Source organism: Equus przewalskii, chromosome 4, assembly GCF_037783145.1.
Source record: "Equus przewalskii isolate Varuska chromosome 4, EquPr2, whole genome shotgun sequence".
Taxonomy (NCBI): domain Eukaryota; kingdom Metazoa; phylum Chordata; class Mammalia; order Perissodactyla; family Equidae; genus Equus; species Equus przewalskii.
In genome coordinates, this window is record NC_091834.1 from 47,416,329 (window position 1) to 47,432,112 (window position 15,784).

General features: G+C 34.4%; 1 protein-coding gene across 9 annotated transcripts in view; it reads right to left on the reverse strand.

Annotated features, from left to right (window-relative positions):
• The window catches only part of DGKB (diacylglycerol kinase beta), a 675,150-nt gene that overhangs the window by 409,928 nt on the left and 249,438 nt on the right, over positions 1–15,784 (reverse strand). For all 9 annotated transcript variants that reach the window (XM_070615806.1, XM_070615803.1, XM_070615805.1 and 6 more), the window contains 2 exons: positions 9,799–9,915; positions 850–923 (listed from right to left, as the gene is read on the reverse strand). In XM_070615806.1, the coding sequence (XP_070471907.1) occupies positions 850–923; positions 9,799–9,915 (191 nt within the window). The remainder of the gene's footprint in view (positions 1–849; positions 924–9,798; positions 9,916–15,784) is intronic.

The following is a 15,784-nucleotide window of genomic DNA, read 5'->3' on the forward strand; positions in this document are numbered from 1 at the left end:
TGGTAGGAAAGGAAATTACTTTACAAAATTCCATTATTTACAGAAGTGAGTCAACTTCACTATTTTGTAAACCATAAAGGGAATTTCGTTTTGATTAGCATAGTGTTTGTGTGAGTGCTTGTATCTGACTGCTCATTTTTGGTTGGGATTAGTAAAGACTTCTAGAAATTATGAAAGCAGGTATAATCACACTTTTGTTTATGACTCTTCTCTTTAGGAGGACAAAAGATTTACTCTTCAATGTGGTGATTTTCAGATTTTTATTAGATATGATTTAATCATTAATTTATTATAAAAATGAAAATTTTGTGTTGTCAGCCAGAATACTGAGGTACCTGATAATGCAGTTCATTATTATTCAGATTAAATATATTGTGCTTCTCCAGGAAATACAGCATCATGTTTTCAAAAACGCACATGCAGAAAATCATTATAATATATTTTGTCCAGAAGCTGGATATAAATTCTCCTCCTCAGTGTTGGGTTATGATTTACCTGAAGTCAACTTGCTGACCATTTAGAGAACCAATTTTCATTCAACAGTATTTATGTTATGAGCCATGTTGTATGCAAAGCTCTTTGTTAAAGACTATAGGTGACAGGCAGGGTAGAGAGAATTCAGATATCTCAGTTATGACAATAAATATATTTACAAAAGGCCATTATAATAAAGTTTCAAATGTAAAAGCAAGGAAAAGTCATATAAATATATTACATATAGATGCTAGCATCATTTATCTCACATTAAAATTAGTAAACCACGAGAAATACTGCTTTTACACAATAATTTTAGTGACTCATTTTACATATATATGACATAGAAAGTAAACATGATTTTTAAAAACATACCGGTCTCCCTGCTTCCCACCACTTTTGGGGTTCACAAAAACCAAAAGCGGATGAGTACCAGGAACAGGAGTGATCTAGAAGAAAAGGTGGATATATGGACCAATTATTCACATTATATATGAAGAGGACGCCTTGTTATTCTAAGTCATGAAACACAAATTAGCAAATTCAAGAATATGGCTCTTTTGTTCTGTAATATGGATAAAAGCCAGATGATAGATAGATCTATTTAGTAACTCAATTACACCCTGTGCTTTGACTATATATATATATATATCTCTACAAGAATATCCACTCCACAAAAAGAGGTAGGGTCTAGTTAGGTACAGGGCAGGGCAGAAGGCAGCTGTGAAGATGGCAAAAGTTAGAATAGCCTGAGATGAAAATAAAAGGTACACTTTTTGGAACAGTGAGCAAACCAGCCAGAATAAAGTTGAATATAGTGGGGAAAATGATTAAAAGAAAAGTAAAGGATCAAATTATAGAGAGCCCTACTTTAAAGAAGACCCTTACTTTTAGAGCTTTGTGGCATGTGTGGAATTCATCTTCCCAAGAACTTGTGAATAAAGTGGTTTGAGGCCCCTTTCAGTCTCAGAGCCCCTCTCTACACAATGCTTCCTTCATGCTGTCTTGCCCTGCTTGGGCAGTAAAGTGCCAGTTAATCAAATCTATTTGCTAAACAAGAGTCCGTTAAATTGACTGTGTCCCCACTATATGTCACTCACTGCTTTCATAATTACTCATTTCTCAGTTGAACAACAAAAAGTGCCTGCCCTAGTGGAGCTCACAGACAATAAACAAATAAACAAGCAAAGGTGTTTAGTGGTGACTTGTGCCATGGAGAGAAAAAAAGCAGGTAAGGACATGGCAATTTATTGTTGGGAGTAAAGTTGTTTTTGATAGGGTGGTAAACGAGAACTCATATTTTATGTGACTTCAATGTTGAGGTAAAGTCTTTTAAATAAAAATATTCCTATTCGATATACCCCTATAAAACGCCATCTAAATACAGTTTGACAAAACAATTATTTTAGTAGCAAAAGCATACAACTAATGGAGCCCTCTAAATATTAAGTTGAAAAGTTTTAGATCAATTTACTTTTGGAAAGTAGATTCAAAGTGTTCTTTATTGCTGTGTTATTTCCCCCCTAGAAAGTATCCTTAAATATTTAATGAGATAATTAAAAACAATCATTTCACTATATCATACTCTTCCTTCCTGCTTAAACAATATAAGTTAAAATATTCTACCAAGATATTTTCTTCCAATTCTTAAGTGAAATGACATTTTTCTAATGAGTACAGGCACTGGGAAAACGTTAAAATCTTCACATTGGCTATAAGAGAAGGTTGTGTAAGATATTCTTAATTTTTCTCTTCTTATCCCACTTGTTCTCATTACAATCTGCTGTGTCTGTCTGTGTTTTACTTTCTTTTGAAAAGAGGACACGGGTTCTTTGTTCCTGATTTGTCTCTGATTCAGCTGGGAGATGAGACAGATGAACCGGATCTGTAGTAACTTCCTAGTTCTTCTCCCCTGGACCAAATGTGCCCGGTCAATTAATGTAAAGAAAAAGTGCCGCCTAAGTTAAGTCATTGTCCTACGGGCTTACAACGTGTGCACTTCTCCCTCCATTGAAATGTAAAATGAAGAAACACTAAAACACATCTTTCTCTGAAGACTAGTATTCAATTTTCTTTAATTCTCATCCTATCATAAAATCAAATAGAACTCCTGAAGTTTTTACATGCCAAAAGTAATGCTAACAAATGTGGATTTTAGTTGGTTTTTGCACTTAGTTTGAATTGTTGCTCCTTATTCTTAAATAGAGGTGAGACTCTCAAGGTAAAGGTCAGTACCATGCTACATAACCTTGTGTTCTAAGTTGCACATTATTATGAACAATTAAATATCCCACTAGAATAGATTATGGGTTAGTAGAGAACCTCAAAATACAAAACTCTAGATCTTATTTTTAGAAGTGAGTAAATGGATAAATAGGTCAAATGGATTAGAAACATAGAAGAGAATTTAGATAAAGGAAGAATTTAGTAGAATAATGATACTTTACAAGAGACAAAAGTCAAATACTCGAAATGAAAACACAGGAATAATAAAATCAGCTAGGGATCATTTCCTCACATATCCCCTTATCACAAATTAGGCTTATAAAATAAGACTATCTAAAAATAAAACATTAGGGGCCGGCCCCCTGGCCGAGTGGTTAAGTTCAGGCCCAGGGTTTAGCCAGTTTGGATCCTGGGTGCGGACATGGCACCACTCATCAGGCCATGGCAAAGTGGCATCCCACGTAGCACAGACAGAAGGACCTACAACTAGAATATGCAACTATGTACTGGGGGACTTTGGGGAGAAGAAGAAGTTAAAAAAAGAAAATTGACCACAGTTGTTAGTTCAGGTGCCAATCTTTGGAAAAAAACTAAATTAAAAAAATAAAAATAAAACATTAAAATACATATTTCTTTCAGAGAGCTTTAAGAAGTTGTAACTTTTAAGAAGTTGTAACTTGTAAGAATGCAAAGAAATATTCCAAGTAGGAAAAAAAGTGTCTATGTTTTGTCTGACAAGATATAATTGGAAGCTGCTGTGGACTGAATTGCGTATACTCAATTCCTATGTTGGAGCCCTATCCCCCAATGTGATGGTATTTGCAGATGGGGCCTTTGGGAGACAATTCAGGTTAGACAAGTTCATGAAGGTGAGAGCTTCGTGATTTGCATTAGTACCCTGATGAGATGAGGAAGATAGATCTCACTCTCTCTCTCTCTGTCTTCTGTGCACACATAAAGACAAGGTCATGTGAGCATACAGAGAGATGGCAGCCACCTACAAGCCAAGGGAAGAGGCCTCAGAATGAAACCTACCTTGCCACACCTTGATCTTGAACTTTTCAGCCTCTAGAACTGTGAAAAATAAATATCTGTTCTTTTAAGCCACCCAATCTATGGTATTCTGTTACAGCAGCCCACTCTGACTAATACAGAAGGATTGTATGGAAACTTAAGAAATGCTCTTTAATAAAGAAGAGTGAGAGCTTCTAGTCATTTTCCTCCTCATGCCAGCATGAAATTTGACATCGTGAGGACCAGTAACCATCTTTGACCTTGAAGATGCCACGGGTAGAGGGTGGGAAAGATAGTAACAGTGCTGATGAAAATATGGAGCTGTCTTATTAGCCCCATTTCCGGAGATCTTACTTCTGGACTTCATTTACATGAGACAAAAATTTATGGCTATCTTGTCCAAACCACTGTTATGTTTTGTTTGGTCCTTGTTTTGTTGTTTCCTGTTAAATGCTGCAGAACTAACTGTAACTGATATGAAAGATAGGATCCATAGGGGCACAGAATTGAATACAGATGGAACCAGGCATAGAAGCTTTATTCTTCATCTAACTTGTTAATGTCTCTAGTCCCTGAGTGAAGAACAACAGAAACTTGATATCAAAATCCATGAACAGCCTCTTTATTTCATGTTATATTACATTATGCTATTCTCACTATTGAATATGGGCATAATCATTTTCAGTCAATCCTTGCATGACTTAAATAGTCTGAGATAAGGAAAAAATGTAGGTATTATTAGATGTGATATTTCAGTTAGTTAATTCAATCTATCTGCTTCCAGATTCTGTTTTCCAGAGAAGTCTAAATCAGGTAAGAACTGACTTCTGGAATTCAGAATTCAGTTGAGAGGAGCTAATTTGTTGTAATGCAAATCATTTATACTTAAAGGAATTCAAGTAGATTAAAGGAATACAATGTTTTCTTAGTTTCTGAAACTCACTATGTCTGATTTGGATGAATAAAGTTTTAGAAATACAATAAAATTATTGTAAATTTCTTACAAATTTTTTTTATTTTACAGTGATATTTTTTAATACTGTGAAACAATTTCAAATTTGCAGAAAAGTTGCAAACACTGTACAAATATGTTTTTCCTGAACCATTTGAAAGTGAGTGGCCAAAATCATGCTCCATCACTTCCATTAACTGTCAAAATAAGTGTGTTAACATGATTTTGGACTAGCTTCTTTTGTTATAAAAGCCATTATTGAAATGTGAAATGTGAATGGAATCTCAGGATTAGATAGCACTAATTTATCAGTTTTATCTTCCAGTTCACTAATTCTCTTTTGAACTATATCTAATACAGTCTTTAACATAACAAATTTTGAATTTTTACTTTCATACCATAATTCTGAAATAAGATGTACAACTCAGTTATTTTGAAAACTGATTTATAGCCATCCTGAAATATCGTACCCTTTTTGTTATAGATTTTGGTGGGATGGGAGGGGAAAGATAAAAACACAAATATATAAAAGATTCTGTTAGCCTAACCCTATTTGTTCTTGGAAGTAAATACTTACACAGCACTTGAAATAATTTTAAGTGGGACAGTATACAAAGCTGTTATGTATGATGAAAGCGAGTTGATCTGGTTGACATGTGAAAGAACCCTGAACCTGTTCGCAGCCTCCCCTCACTCTCCATTGTGCTTGAAGCATCTCTGCAGAACCCTGGGCTTCTCAAAACAGTTTTTAAAAGACATTGGGATAGGGTAATTCAGTATAACCAAGAAAATATTAATAATGGGAGAAAGCATTCAAGAAGATTTTACAGCATCTGTGGTACCTGAAATCTTAAAGAATGATTATAAATTGGGTGTGAAGGGCATTCCAAAAGGAGACAATTCATATTGGATTCTCCACTATAGATAATAGAGCAAAACATGTGAAATCTTATTTACTCACATTAAGGGGAAATTTCACATAGTAATATTAAAGTCAGTCTGGCTTGGGATCCCAGTTCAACCACTCCTCCCTATGTAGACTCTCTCCCTTTGAGACCTCATTTCACCCTAACGGTTTGAAGTGCCGTCAATATGCCTTTTGCTTCCAAATTCATATCTCTCTTTTCGCCTGAATTTTGGTGAATTCTGGTCTGCCTGCTTACTTGACATCCCCATTTGAGTGTCTAACAGCATCAGAATTTCTCTCCAAATCTTATTGACCCAGACCCTTCTCCATATCATTCAATGGCAACTCTATAATTTCAGTTGCATGGGACAAACATTTTGCAGATGTCCCTAACTGCTCACTTCTAAATGAGGCCTAATTTATCCATCTTACTTAAAATTATAGACAACTCCAACTCTCAACTCTGACACTTCTTACCTTACTCAGCTCCATTTTTTCCCCTATCATTTATAATCTAGCACATTACATGTATGGAGACAGGGACTCAGTTTAAAGGTTCTTTTAATACTCAAAGTATAGTGTAATAATTCCAGACTTAAAGAGGGGGCTAAAATGATAATGAAGAGCTCATTATGAAAGAATCAACAGGCTTGAGGATAGGAAAGTAGGCAAGGAACACACATACACATACACAGACTTCAATCAAAGAAAGGGAACTAATTTTATACACACATACAGTTGTGTACAGTGCATATGTGTATGTATAGTTCACAATCTTGGTGATGATAAGAATGAGATATTGTAAATAAGAAAGACAACAGGGACAGGAAGCAGTGGTGGTGGGGGACAACACTGGTTCAGTTTTAGATATTTCGGTATAAAGCTTCCCCTTTTCTTCTTGTTAATGCAAGAGTATTACAAACTAGAATTTTCGGTCCTCCAGTGACCTTTTTATTTAGAAATTTTTTTCAAAGAATAATTAGGGACTAGCTAACATCAGCTTAATACATTTTAAAAAATACTTCTGTTTTTCTACTAATTTGTTCACGTGTGGATAGTCATCTGTATTTTTACACCTCTTGCATGTTAAGAAGTTGTACTTTCAATTACATTGGATCATATGTATTAAGTGTAAACGTATGGTGTGAGCGATGACAAAGACAGAGTACCCAACCACCTCTACTTGAAGTCCCGTAGGACTCGGGTTAATTAATGAGACTCATCCTAAGGTTATACATGATCTATTACTTCCTCTAATTAGAAATAATAATCCTGATCATTATGCTGGTTAGCTGGAAAGAAGTAAGATGAATGTGCTTAACTATGATTAATAGTCTTCTTTAAGCAGTGTAGCTCTCTTCTGTCACTGAGTTATACGCAAACTGGGCTGCAACTCAATGCTTTTTCATGATATATATTTTTTAAAACTCAAGGAAAAAATTAATTTTCTCAAAGATCTTTTTACCTTTCCTGATAAAGAACAACCATTTTATTATTTTAAAATTGATTACCACAACAAAAAATTACTTAGTTTTCCATTTTGCATGTAATAGCTATCCAAGAATGTGTTCTTTTACTTTTTTTATATTTTCCCCAAAATTATGTTAATACCTATTTGTATCATGTTTTAGTCCATTCTGCTGAGGTGAAACAGACTATTGCACATAAAAATTTAAAATTCAAAAAATTATGAAGATGATGATCATTACAGTATTTATTTACTGCTTTTTAGGAAGGGCTGATGTCTACACGTTGCTTACCCACAATTTTACCTAACACTTTTGTGTGCCAAAGAAAGTTATGAAAAATTATCTGTTAGAGAGACTAAACACATCCACAGAGAAAGTTAAGCATCTTTGTTTTTAATGTGACTAGTTTAATTGTAACAAGATTGAATATTTTGCATTCTTTTTTGAATTAAAAAATATGGCTAATACTGCTATGTCAATTTAAAGCCTTTAAAACACTCTGCGTGTACCATTCAATTTTGGTTCTGATGTCTGGGTAAAGTCAAATAGGACTATTTAAATCTTAGGGAACTGAGACCAGAGAAGTTATAATCCTAGTGCATACATGATTTTTAGCTCAAAATTTGCAACAATATAAAAGTCCGTGGAAGAACAAGGTGGTCAGGAAATTTAGCACTTACACACCTGTTAAAATTTATTAACCAAGGAGATGGAGTATCTTAGGAGTAAAATACATAAACTCTGACTCAGATGGTCCTCATTCAAACCCTCGCTTTCCCACTGACTAATTGTGAGGCCTTGGGTATAAATTTACTCCTGAACACCAGTATGCTCATTTGCAAAGCGGTGATAAAAATAATGATATTTATCATGTGTTTATTGAGAAAATTAAGAATTAATATTTACCTTAAATGTTTATTGAGAGAATCCACTTAATTAACATGCATAAAATATTATCATAGTGCCTAGTATACTGTTTAACAAATGATGCCTGTTTCCTTTGCATGTTGAGAAGTATGTGCCTACCATGTGTGAAATACGCTTGAATCTTAAAATTAGGTTTCCCTTTTGTTATTTTCATTGCAGGAATTCAGAGTGATTAAAGATTTAAACTAATCAATATTTGCCATTGAAATGTTAAATTTATAAATATTGATTATTTTTCACTAAAAATTTCACAGGATCACTTAATAAATTCAATTTTTTTGCTATCAAAATTGTGGATAGATTTCATATTTGGGACTTCAGTGAGATTACTAAAGACAAAGACATGATTTCCAAAAAGTGCAGATCAGGATTTCCTCTTTTGATAATTAACTCCCATACTATTTAACCAAAGTAATAATTTTATCATTCAGAATTTCCTCTTTTTATATTTGGGTTTAATAATTCATAAAAGGTTTTTGATTCTCAATGTGTTTTATTAGATCAAAACAAAGCATTAACCTGATTATCAATATTTAGGCAATTATTAAATTTTCAATGAGATATTCACAACAATAAAGAAACAAGCATTTAGGCAACTACTGTATGCTCTGAACTGTGCTTGCAAACTAAGGAATGTGAAAGAAACAATCCATAGTATCACAGATAAAATAATAAATAAAAGAAGAAGGTATAAAATCATGTATACTGAATGCAAGTGTATAACATAATATATCTTTGTAGGGTAAGTGGTTGGTAAATTTTCCTGGAGAACATGAAACTTGAAGCAGATTCTTAAGGAAAGGAATTGGAAATTGGAAGAGAGAAACATACAGATAGGAAAACAAAAAAAAAGGGAACTCCACAATCTATAATTTCCTAGATTAAGCCAACTTCATTGATTGCTTTCATGTTGGAGTGAGAAACGGGAAAATAAATAAAATACATTGAATCTATATGATGTCTTAAAATGCAGATGGAAAGAACTCTTTTTTTTTTTTTTTTGCTGAGGGAGATTTGCTCTGAGCTAACATCTGTTGCCAATCTTCCTCTTTTACTTCAGGAAGATTCACCCTGAGCTAACATTTTTGCCAATCTTCCTTCATTTTGTATGTGGGTCGCCACTGATGAGTGGTTTAGGTCAGAGCCTGGGAACCGAAGCCAGGCCACAAAGCGGAGCACGCCAACCTTAACCTCTAGAACACGAGGCAGTCCCAGGAAATCTTATTCTTGATGTTACAGACTCCAGGGATAATTTAGAGGTTTTTAAAGTACTAGAAACATGATTTTGAGCTACCTGTGTTTACTTAAACTAGAAATATATATGGTGATTCAATTTTCACTTAAAACTCTGGATGATATGGGTAAATTATACTATATTCTTTATTTTTATTATTTATTTAGAAACAAAAGTATCCAAACAGGTAGAGTTTATTTTATTCTTTCTTAAAGAAATTTGTTGCCACCAAAATGATTCTTCCAAATAGAAGCAAGAATATATGTGGAGAAAGTACACTTGTAAATAGACAATACATGTGTATATAATAAATGTGTATATTTACTAATAATTTGCAAAAACTTCAGATTGCCAAAATATCTCTTACCAATTTGTTTAAATGGAGACATCATAAAGGTTAATCTAATCAGAATATCACTCTGTCAATCAACCATAAAACTGACATCCTTATAAATTAATAAAGATCTTTCTGAAGTTGTCTGCTGAGCAAATCTGTGCATTAAATAAATGTGTTGATAGCTGGAAATATGCCCCTGTAGGAGCACAGAAGTAACAAACATGACAGCTACCAGGATTTGGATTAAAAGAATCCTACCTGTAGGCCTTGTCCATCCACAGTAACGGAGTTGGCTCTTTGCATTTTGTTTTTGTCGATCACTTTGTTGGGCTGCTGGGAATCACCCTTTTCCTTTTTCACTGTTGCTTGTCTTTCCTGCAAGGAAAAAACATTTTATAAAAATGTTGAATTGTTTTATTCTAAAGGACAACATACAGAAGAGTTTCACGGCTACAAACTTGGGCCCAAATTCCTAATTTTGAGTTTCTAGTAAATAATATGAAAGCTGTTGGTTTCAACTGGCTCAATATATATGATAGATGCATGATCAAAATATCAGTTACAGAAAGGTTGTGAAAGAAAACCAAATTGTATTATCCCTGTGTGCCCAATTATCTATGACTCTACCAAAAGTTATTAAGAACTACTAAAGATAATTATTGTCACAAACAATGGTACAGATAACTAATGTAGAACTATAATTTAAACAATTTGGTACTGAGCACTAAAAATAATGCTTATAAATACATGCAACATTGAAAATGAATACATGATGGACGTTTAAGCTACTATTTACATCAAGGATGGCATAAAACTTAAAACTCATGCTCCATCCCAGCTAATTCCTTTGTTCACCAAAATGGAAAAATTCCTTATAGCTCTCTGCTCCTTGTTTCTATATCCTCTCATCTTGCTCTCTCTTCAACCCAACTCAATAAACTTTTATCACCATTAATCCATCAAGTCAGCTTTTACTAAAATCACCAGTGATCCTCTCATTGCCACACGTGTGGTCAGTCTTCATCTCAACTTTTAAGCAGCATTTGACAGAATTGACATCTTCTTCCCTCTTGAAAACTTGCCTCACCGTATTTCCAGTACACGTTTTGCTCTTAGATCTCTTCTTACTTTACCACCTGCTCCCTCATAGGCTCTTTGGTTGCTTCCTCCTCCAGCTTTACAATCCAGAACCCTTGAACTTCCTTGGACCTCTCATCTTCGCTATCTACACTCACTCCCTACGTCACTTCACTTAATCTCAAGGCTTTCAATTTCAACTTTATGATGAAGACTTCTAAATTTATATTTCCTGTTCAGATATCTCCCTTAACCTTACTTAACTTCTATATACAAATGTCCTTTCTATCTTTACACATGAGGATCTAAAATGCATTTCAATTTTAAAATGCCCAAAACTATTTCTTTTTTTTACTTTCCTGCCTACACCCCTTGAAAATAAATCCAAAACCGGACAATTACTCACCACTTCCATCATTACATGACTTAAGCCATCATTATCTTATTTGTCTGAATTATTGTAACCATCACCTAACGGATCAATCTGTTTCCATCTTTGTCTCCTTACAGTCAGTTCTCTATACAACAGCCACATTCATCCCTTTTCACTCCACTTCGGCTACACCCACGTCCTCATTGTTGCTTGATCACGGTAATCATGCTTTTACTTCAGGGCTCTTGCAATCATTCTGCTGGAAAGATCTTCTTCAAATATTTGTTGGGCTTGCTCCTCATTTACTTGAGGTTTCTGGTCAAATGTCAGACAGCCTTCTCTATTCTCTTTAACCTCCTTTTATACATACACACACCCACATATATATGTTATATATATATATAGTTGTTGTTGTTGTTAGTGCTGTGGAGTCAATTCCATCACCTAGGGACCCTGTGTACAGCAGAGCAGAACCCTGCCTGGTCTTTTTGTGCCATCTTCTCACCTTTCAGCACTACATCAGACAATGCTGTGCTGTTATTCACAGGGTTTTCATCTCCAATTTTTTCAGAAGTGGGTGGCCACGTCCTTCTTCCCAGTCTGTCTAATCTAGAAGTTCCACTGAAACCTGTCCACCATGGATGACTCCACTGGTGTTTGAAATACCAGGGACATAGCTTTCAGTATCACACAGCTACACATAGCTACCACAGTTTGACAACCAGCAGACAGGTGTGGTGTGGTTCCCCGATCAGGAAATGAACCGGGGCTGTGGTGGTGAGAGCAGCGATCTTAACCACTAAACTATGAGCACCTGTAATTTATTACAACCTGAAATGTTATCTATTTAATTCATTTAAGGCTGGTCTTCTCCCACTTTAATGAAAGCTCCATAAGAGAAAGGACTATGTTTGCCTCACTGTTCTACATGAGATCCTAGATCAGTGCCTGACAAAAGTTAGGACAAATGAGTGGAGAAATAAATGAATCATAATTAAAAATCCAAAATTTTGTAAAGGTCCTGAAGCACTGTGCTGAGAAGACTTTGTGGGCCATGTCTCAGCTTGGTGTGAAAAATTGTCTTGATCACTTAAATGTCTGCCATGTGTGCTTAAATGCTTGCCTGCCACGTATCTCCTATTGCTTATTCAGATATATATTCCTAGTCCATATATTTGCTTTTCAGAGTATCATTTCAATTTCTGTAATTTGGGAAAATATTTTTAAGTGGACTTAAAAGTAAAGCTCTTTTTAAATAGATTAGGGTTGGGTAGATCAGAAAACATCTCAGATCAAAATAAATGCTAATCAGTATAGTCCATTTACCTTGCAATTTCATGTGCAAAAACACTGAATATATTTTTTGTATGGCTGAAAATGGATGGCATAATAGGATTTCTGAAATTCATATTCTTTGGAAAATAATGTACTTTCATATAGCATAATTTCAGGCAAAAAATTTGATATTTTTAAAGATAGATCATTTTTTCGAAGCTTGCAAATTATAATTTTGTCCGTAGATAGTTAAGGGTATAATGCCTAGAAAGATTGCATTATAGAATGAGGTTTGGAGTCAGGAAGCCTGGGTTGAATCCTATCTCTGCTCCCTAAATAGTATGTAACCTTAGAGAATTTACTTACTCAAGATCGAGATAGTCATACCTATTTCTCAGAGTTGGGTAAAGTTTAATGCAAATTGTACAAAGTTCTAACATTGGGTCTGGATTAGAGTATGTGCTCAGTAAATGAAATTTATTACAAATATTGTAAAATAGGTGTGGTCTTCCTATTACGCTGTTCATTAATATTACCGTTACGCAAAGTGTCTGTTATATTTCCAAATGCATATACATGAAAAAATTCCACTAGTTTACACCATGTGCATGTTTAAATAAGTAAAGCTCAATGTTTATATTGGAAAATCCATAGCTTGTTTTAAGAGTTCAAAAATGTAATACCATTGGTGAGTATGGGAATAATTTATGCGTTCTTACCTGCAGGTAAATAAAACATGATAATAATATCCTATAAAAATCCACAATATGAAAGATATACCTTATCTTATATACTTTATATTCTGCTGTATAGTCCAGCAATTGTTATTTATCATTTAATTCCTAAAATGCTGAGGTTACAAGAATTAAATAAAATTTAAGTTGATTAGTTACATTGGAACTGGGTATATGTGACCGGACTATTTATATAGGTAATTCTAGAAATTAAAGATGTATAAGTATATATCAGTAAAGAACTACCAAATAATCTACTAACAGTATTTTTTTCTTGGCTGTGCATGTAGCTGGGGAAATTCCCGTGTGGAAACAATCTCCAACTAGCAGATAGCAGTTGATTAAGTGGCTTCATGTCTCTCCAGGGAATCATCCCTCTGAGTCAATTGTGGAGACACTAAACAACTGCTCTATAGTAACATTTGTAAAAAGCAAAAACAAATTTTAAAACCCTGAATAGAATTTTCAATTGATAAGGTTTTATTTTTGAAAACTATAATTATAATTGTATGTAACAAATTAAAAAATGCTCAGTATCTATCTGTATGTGAATTTCATTAAATAACCTGGATAATACTAAAATGAACATTTTTTAAACACACATACACCAAGCAAACCAAGTGGTTTCTTTGTTTGAGGGAAATATGCTTAGTGGGTGGAATTTGTGGAATTAATCGTCTGAAAATTTAAAAACAGGAGAGACTCATAACCATTTAATTTTTCCCAGGGTTTCTTTTTATGATACTCACTTGCTCTATATTTATTTTCAAATTGTATAGAAGTCTCTCTGAGATAATTCACTATACTTTATTCAGGCAGCATGAGCTACCAAGAGGGAAGTTGGATACTTTCTCCCATTTCCACTGAGAAAAATCTTTCCTATTCTGTATAAGAGACAGGAAGGGGGAAGCAATGGCATCCTTGAAAAATCTGCTGTCCAGAACCATTTCACTAGGCTGTTTGGGGAGCTAATTAACCCTGACTGGCAGAGCTCTATTCGAATATTGAAGAGAGTTACTCCCAGTCATGAAGTTACCAAAAAGTTTCAGGAAGAGCTCGCTAACCTTATTTTGCCTCATTATTCAGGATAAAATTGCTCTCTGATAACAGGGGGCAGTGCTCATCACTTCAGCTTTAGCTCTTTTAAGTTTTGGTGCTCAAAATCACAAAATAAATTACTTTGTTATAATTAAGGCAAATTTTGTTCTGCCAGATAAATTATCCCAGTTACAAAAAGAATTGGAAAATTATTGTTTTAATCAATAAAAATTATTCAAACACTGAAAGAGCTACTCCAACTAAAAAAAAGAAAGAAAATATAGAACCTATAACTACAAAATATCAAATGCAGTTATTGATATTTCAGCGTTTCCAAATAGCAAGCATTTGCGTTTGCTACGCGGCAGACACTTTTAACACAGAACTCGATGTTTTGTGATCCTCAGACTCTCCAAGTAGCACAATAGATCTTCACTGGGGAATATATTGTATTAGAATTCCAAAGAATAATCATCCTCATAAACACAGAAGAAAAGCTGAAAAGACCATTCACAGAAAACAGAAAGATGAAATAAATGAAATAAAAAGACCTCACTTTAAATATGTGCTCTAAAAAAATCTTTTTCTATATCATGCTGGTTCTCAAGAGGTGGAGTAGTTCTACATTGCTGAAAACTGCTTTCACAAAAGGGACGTTTACCACAATACTTAAGCCTGCTGTTATTGATCACTCACAAACTACAAGCAGCAAGCGATGATTACTTCAGGCACGGGGTTTTCTTCTTTTTGTCCAGTCTCAGCAGGAGAGACAAGCTGGAGCAAAGCACCTCGACTGGTACCAAGCCACAAAGGAGAGGAGTGCGCTTTGCTGCCAACAGCATCCTTCACCGGAATCCTAGAACCTGCTTTATCGCTACTTCACCACTTGCCTGAATGGAGACTTTTCTCTTTCTGCATTGCAGCTAGGCCACAAGGATCTCCCAGAAACTCTAGAATTTTAACGCAAGGATACTTGGATATTCACAATATAAAAGATCTCCCTGACGCAGAAGTGTCATATTCATTGAGCCTTTTAAGGGGTACGAGCTCCGAGAAACCAACTTACAGCTGCAAGCTGCCCCTTTAATGATTGTGACCTTATTATAAGATTTGAGCATTTTCCTGCTGAGAGAAACAAATTCATTTCAAAAATGGCAAAGGCTTTAAATCTACTAGGAATCCTTGGAAGTTGCAGCAAAACTTATTATTACTGAGTAGCAAAGTAATCTTGATCTTTAAAAAATATTTTATAAACTTTTAAACATAAATATAATAAATGATATAAAGTATTGATTTCGATTTCTTTTTAATTGGTTAAATAAGTACTTATTAAAAAACAAAAACAAAAATTACTTTGGGCAAAGGCAAAAGTATAAGCTAGGAGGCCAAATTCCAGCTTTGTCTCCTATTTGCTGGGGAAACTTGGGCAAGCTATTTACTATCTCTAAGCATCGTTGAATTCATCTACAAAATGAGAAGTTTCATATCGTAAGGAATTGAGAAAATGTAGATAAAGTTACCGGCATAAAATAAGCACTCAGTAAATGGCAGTAATTTTTAAAATATAAAAAAAGAATATTCGTACTTTTTATCATGTTTAACCCAGGTACGCTGCTTAGATCATGATAAAGATGGGTGTTGTGAAGAAGTATTTCACTTTATGGTACGGTATTTGTCCACTAAGTCACCACACTGGCATAACTGTTGTGGTCATCTGGATTGGGTCTTTTAGGGGAGATGGGAGGCA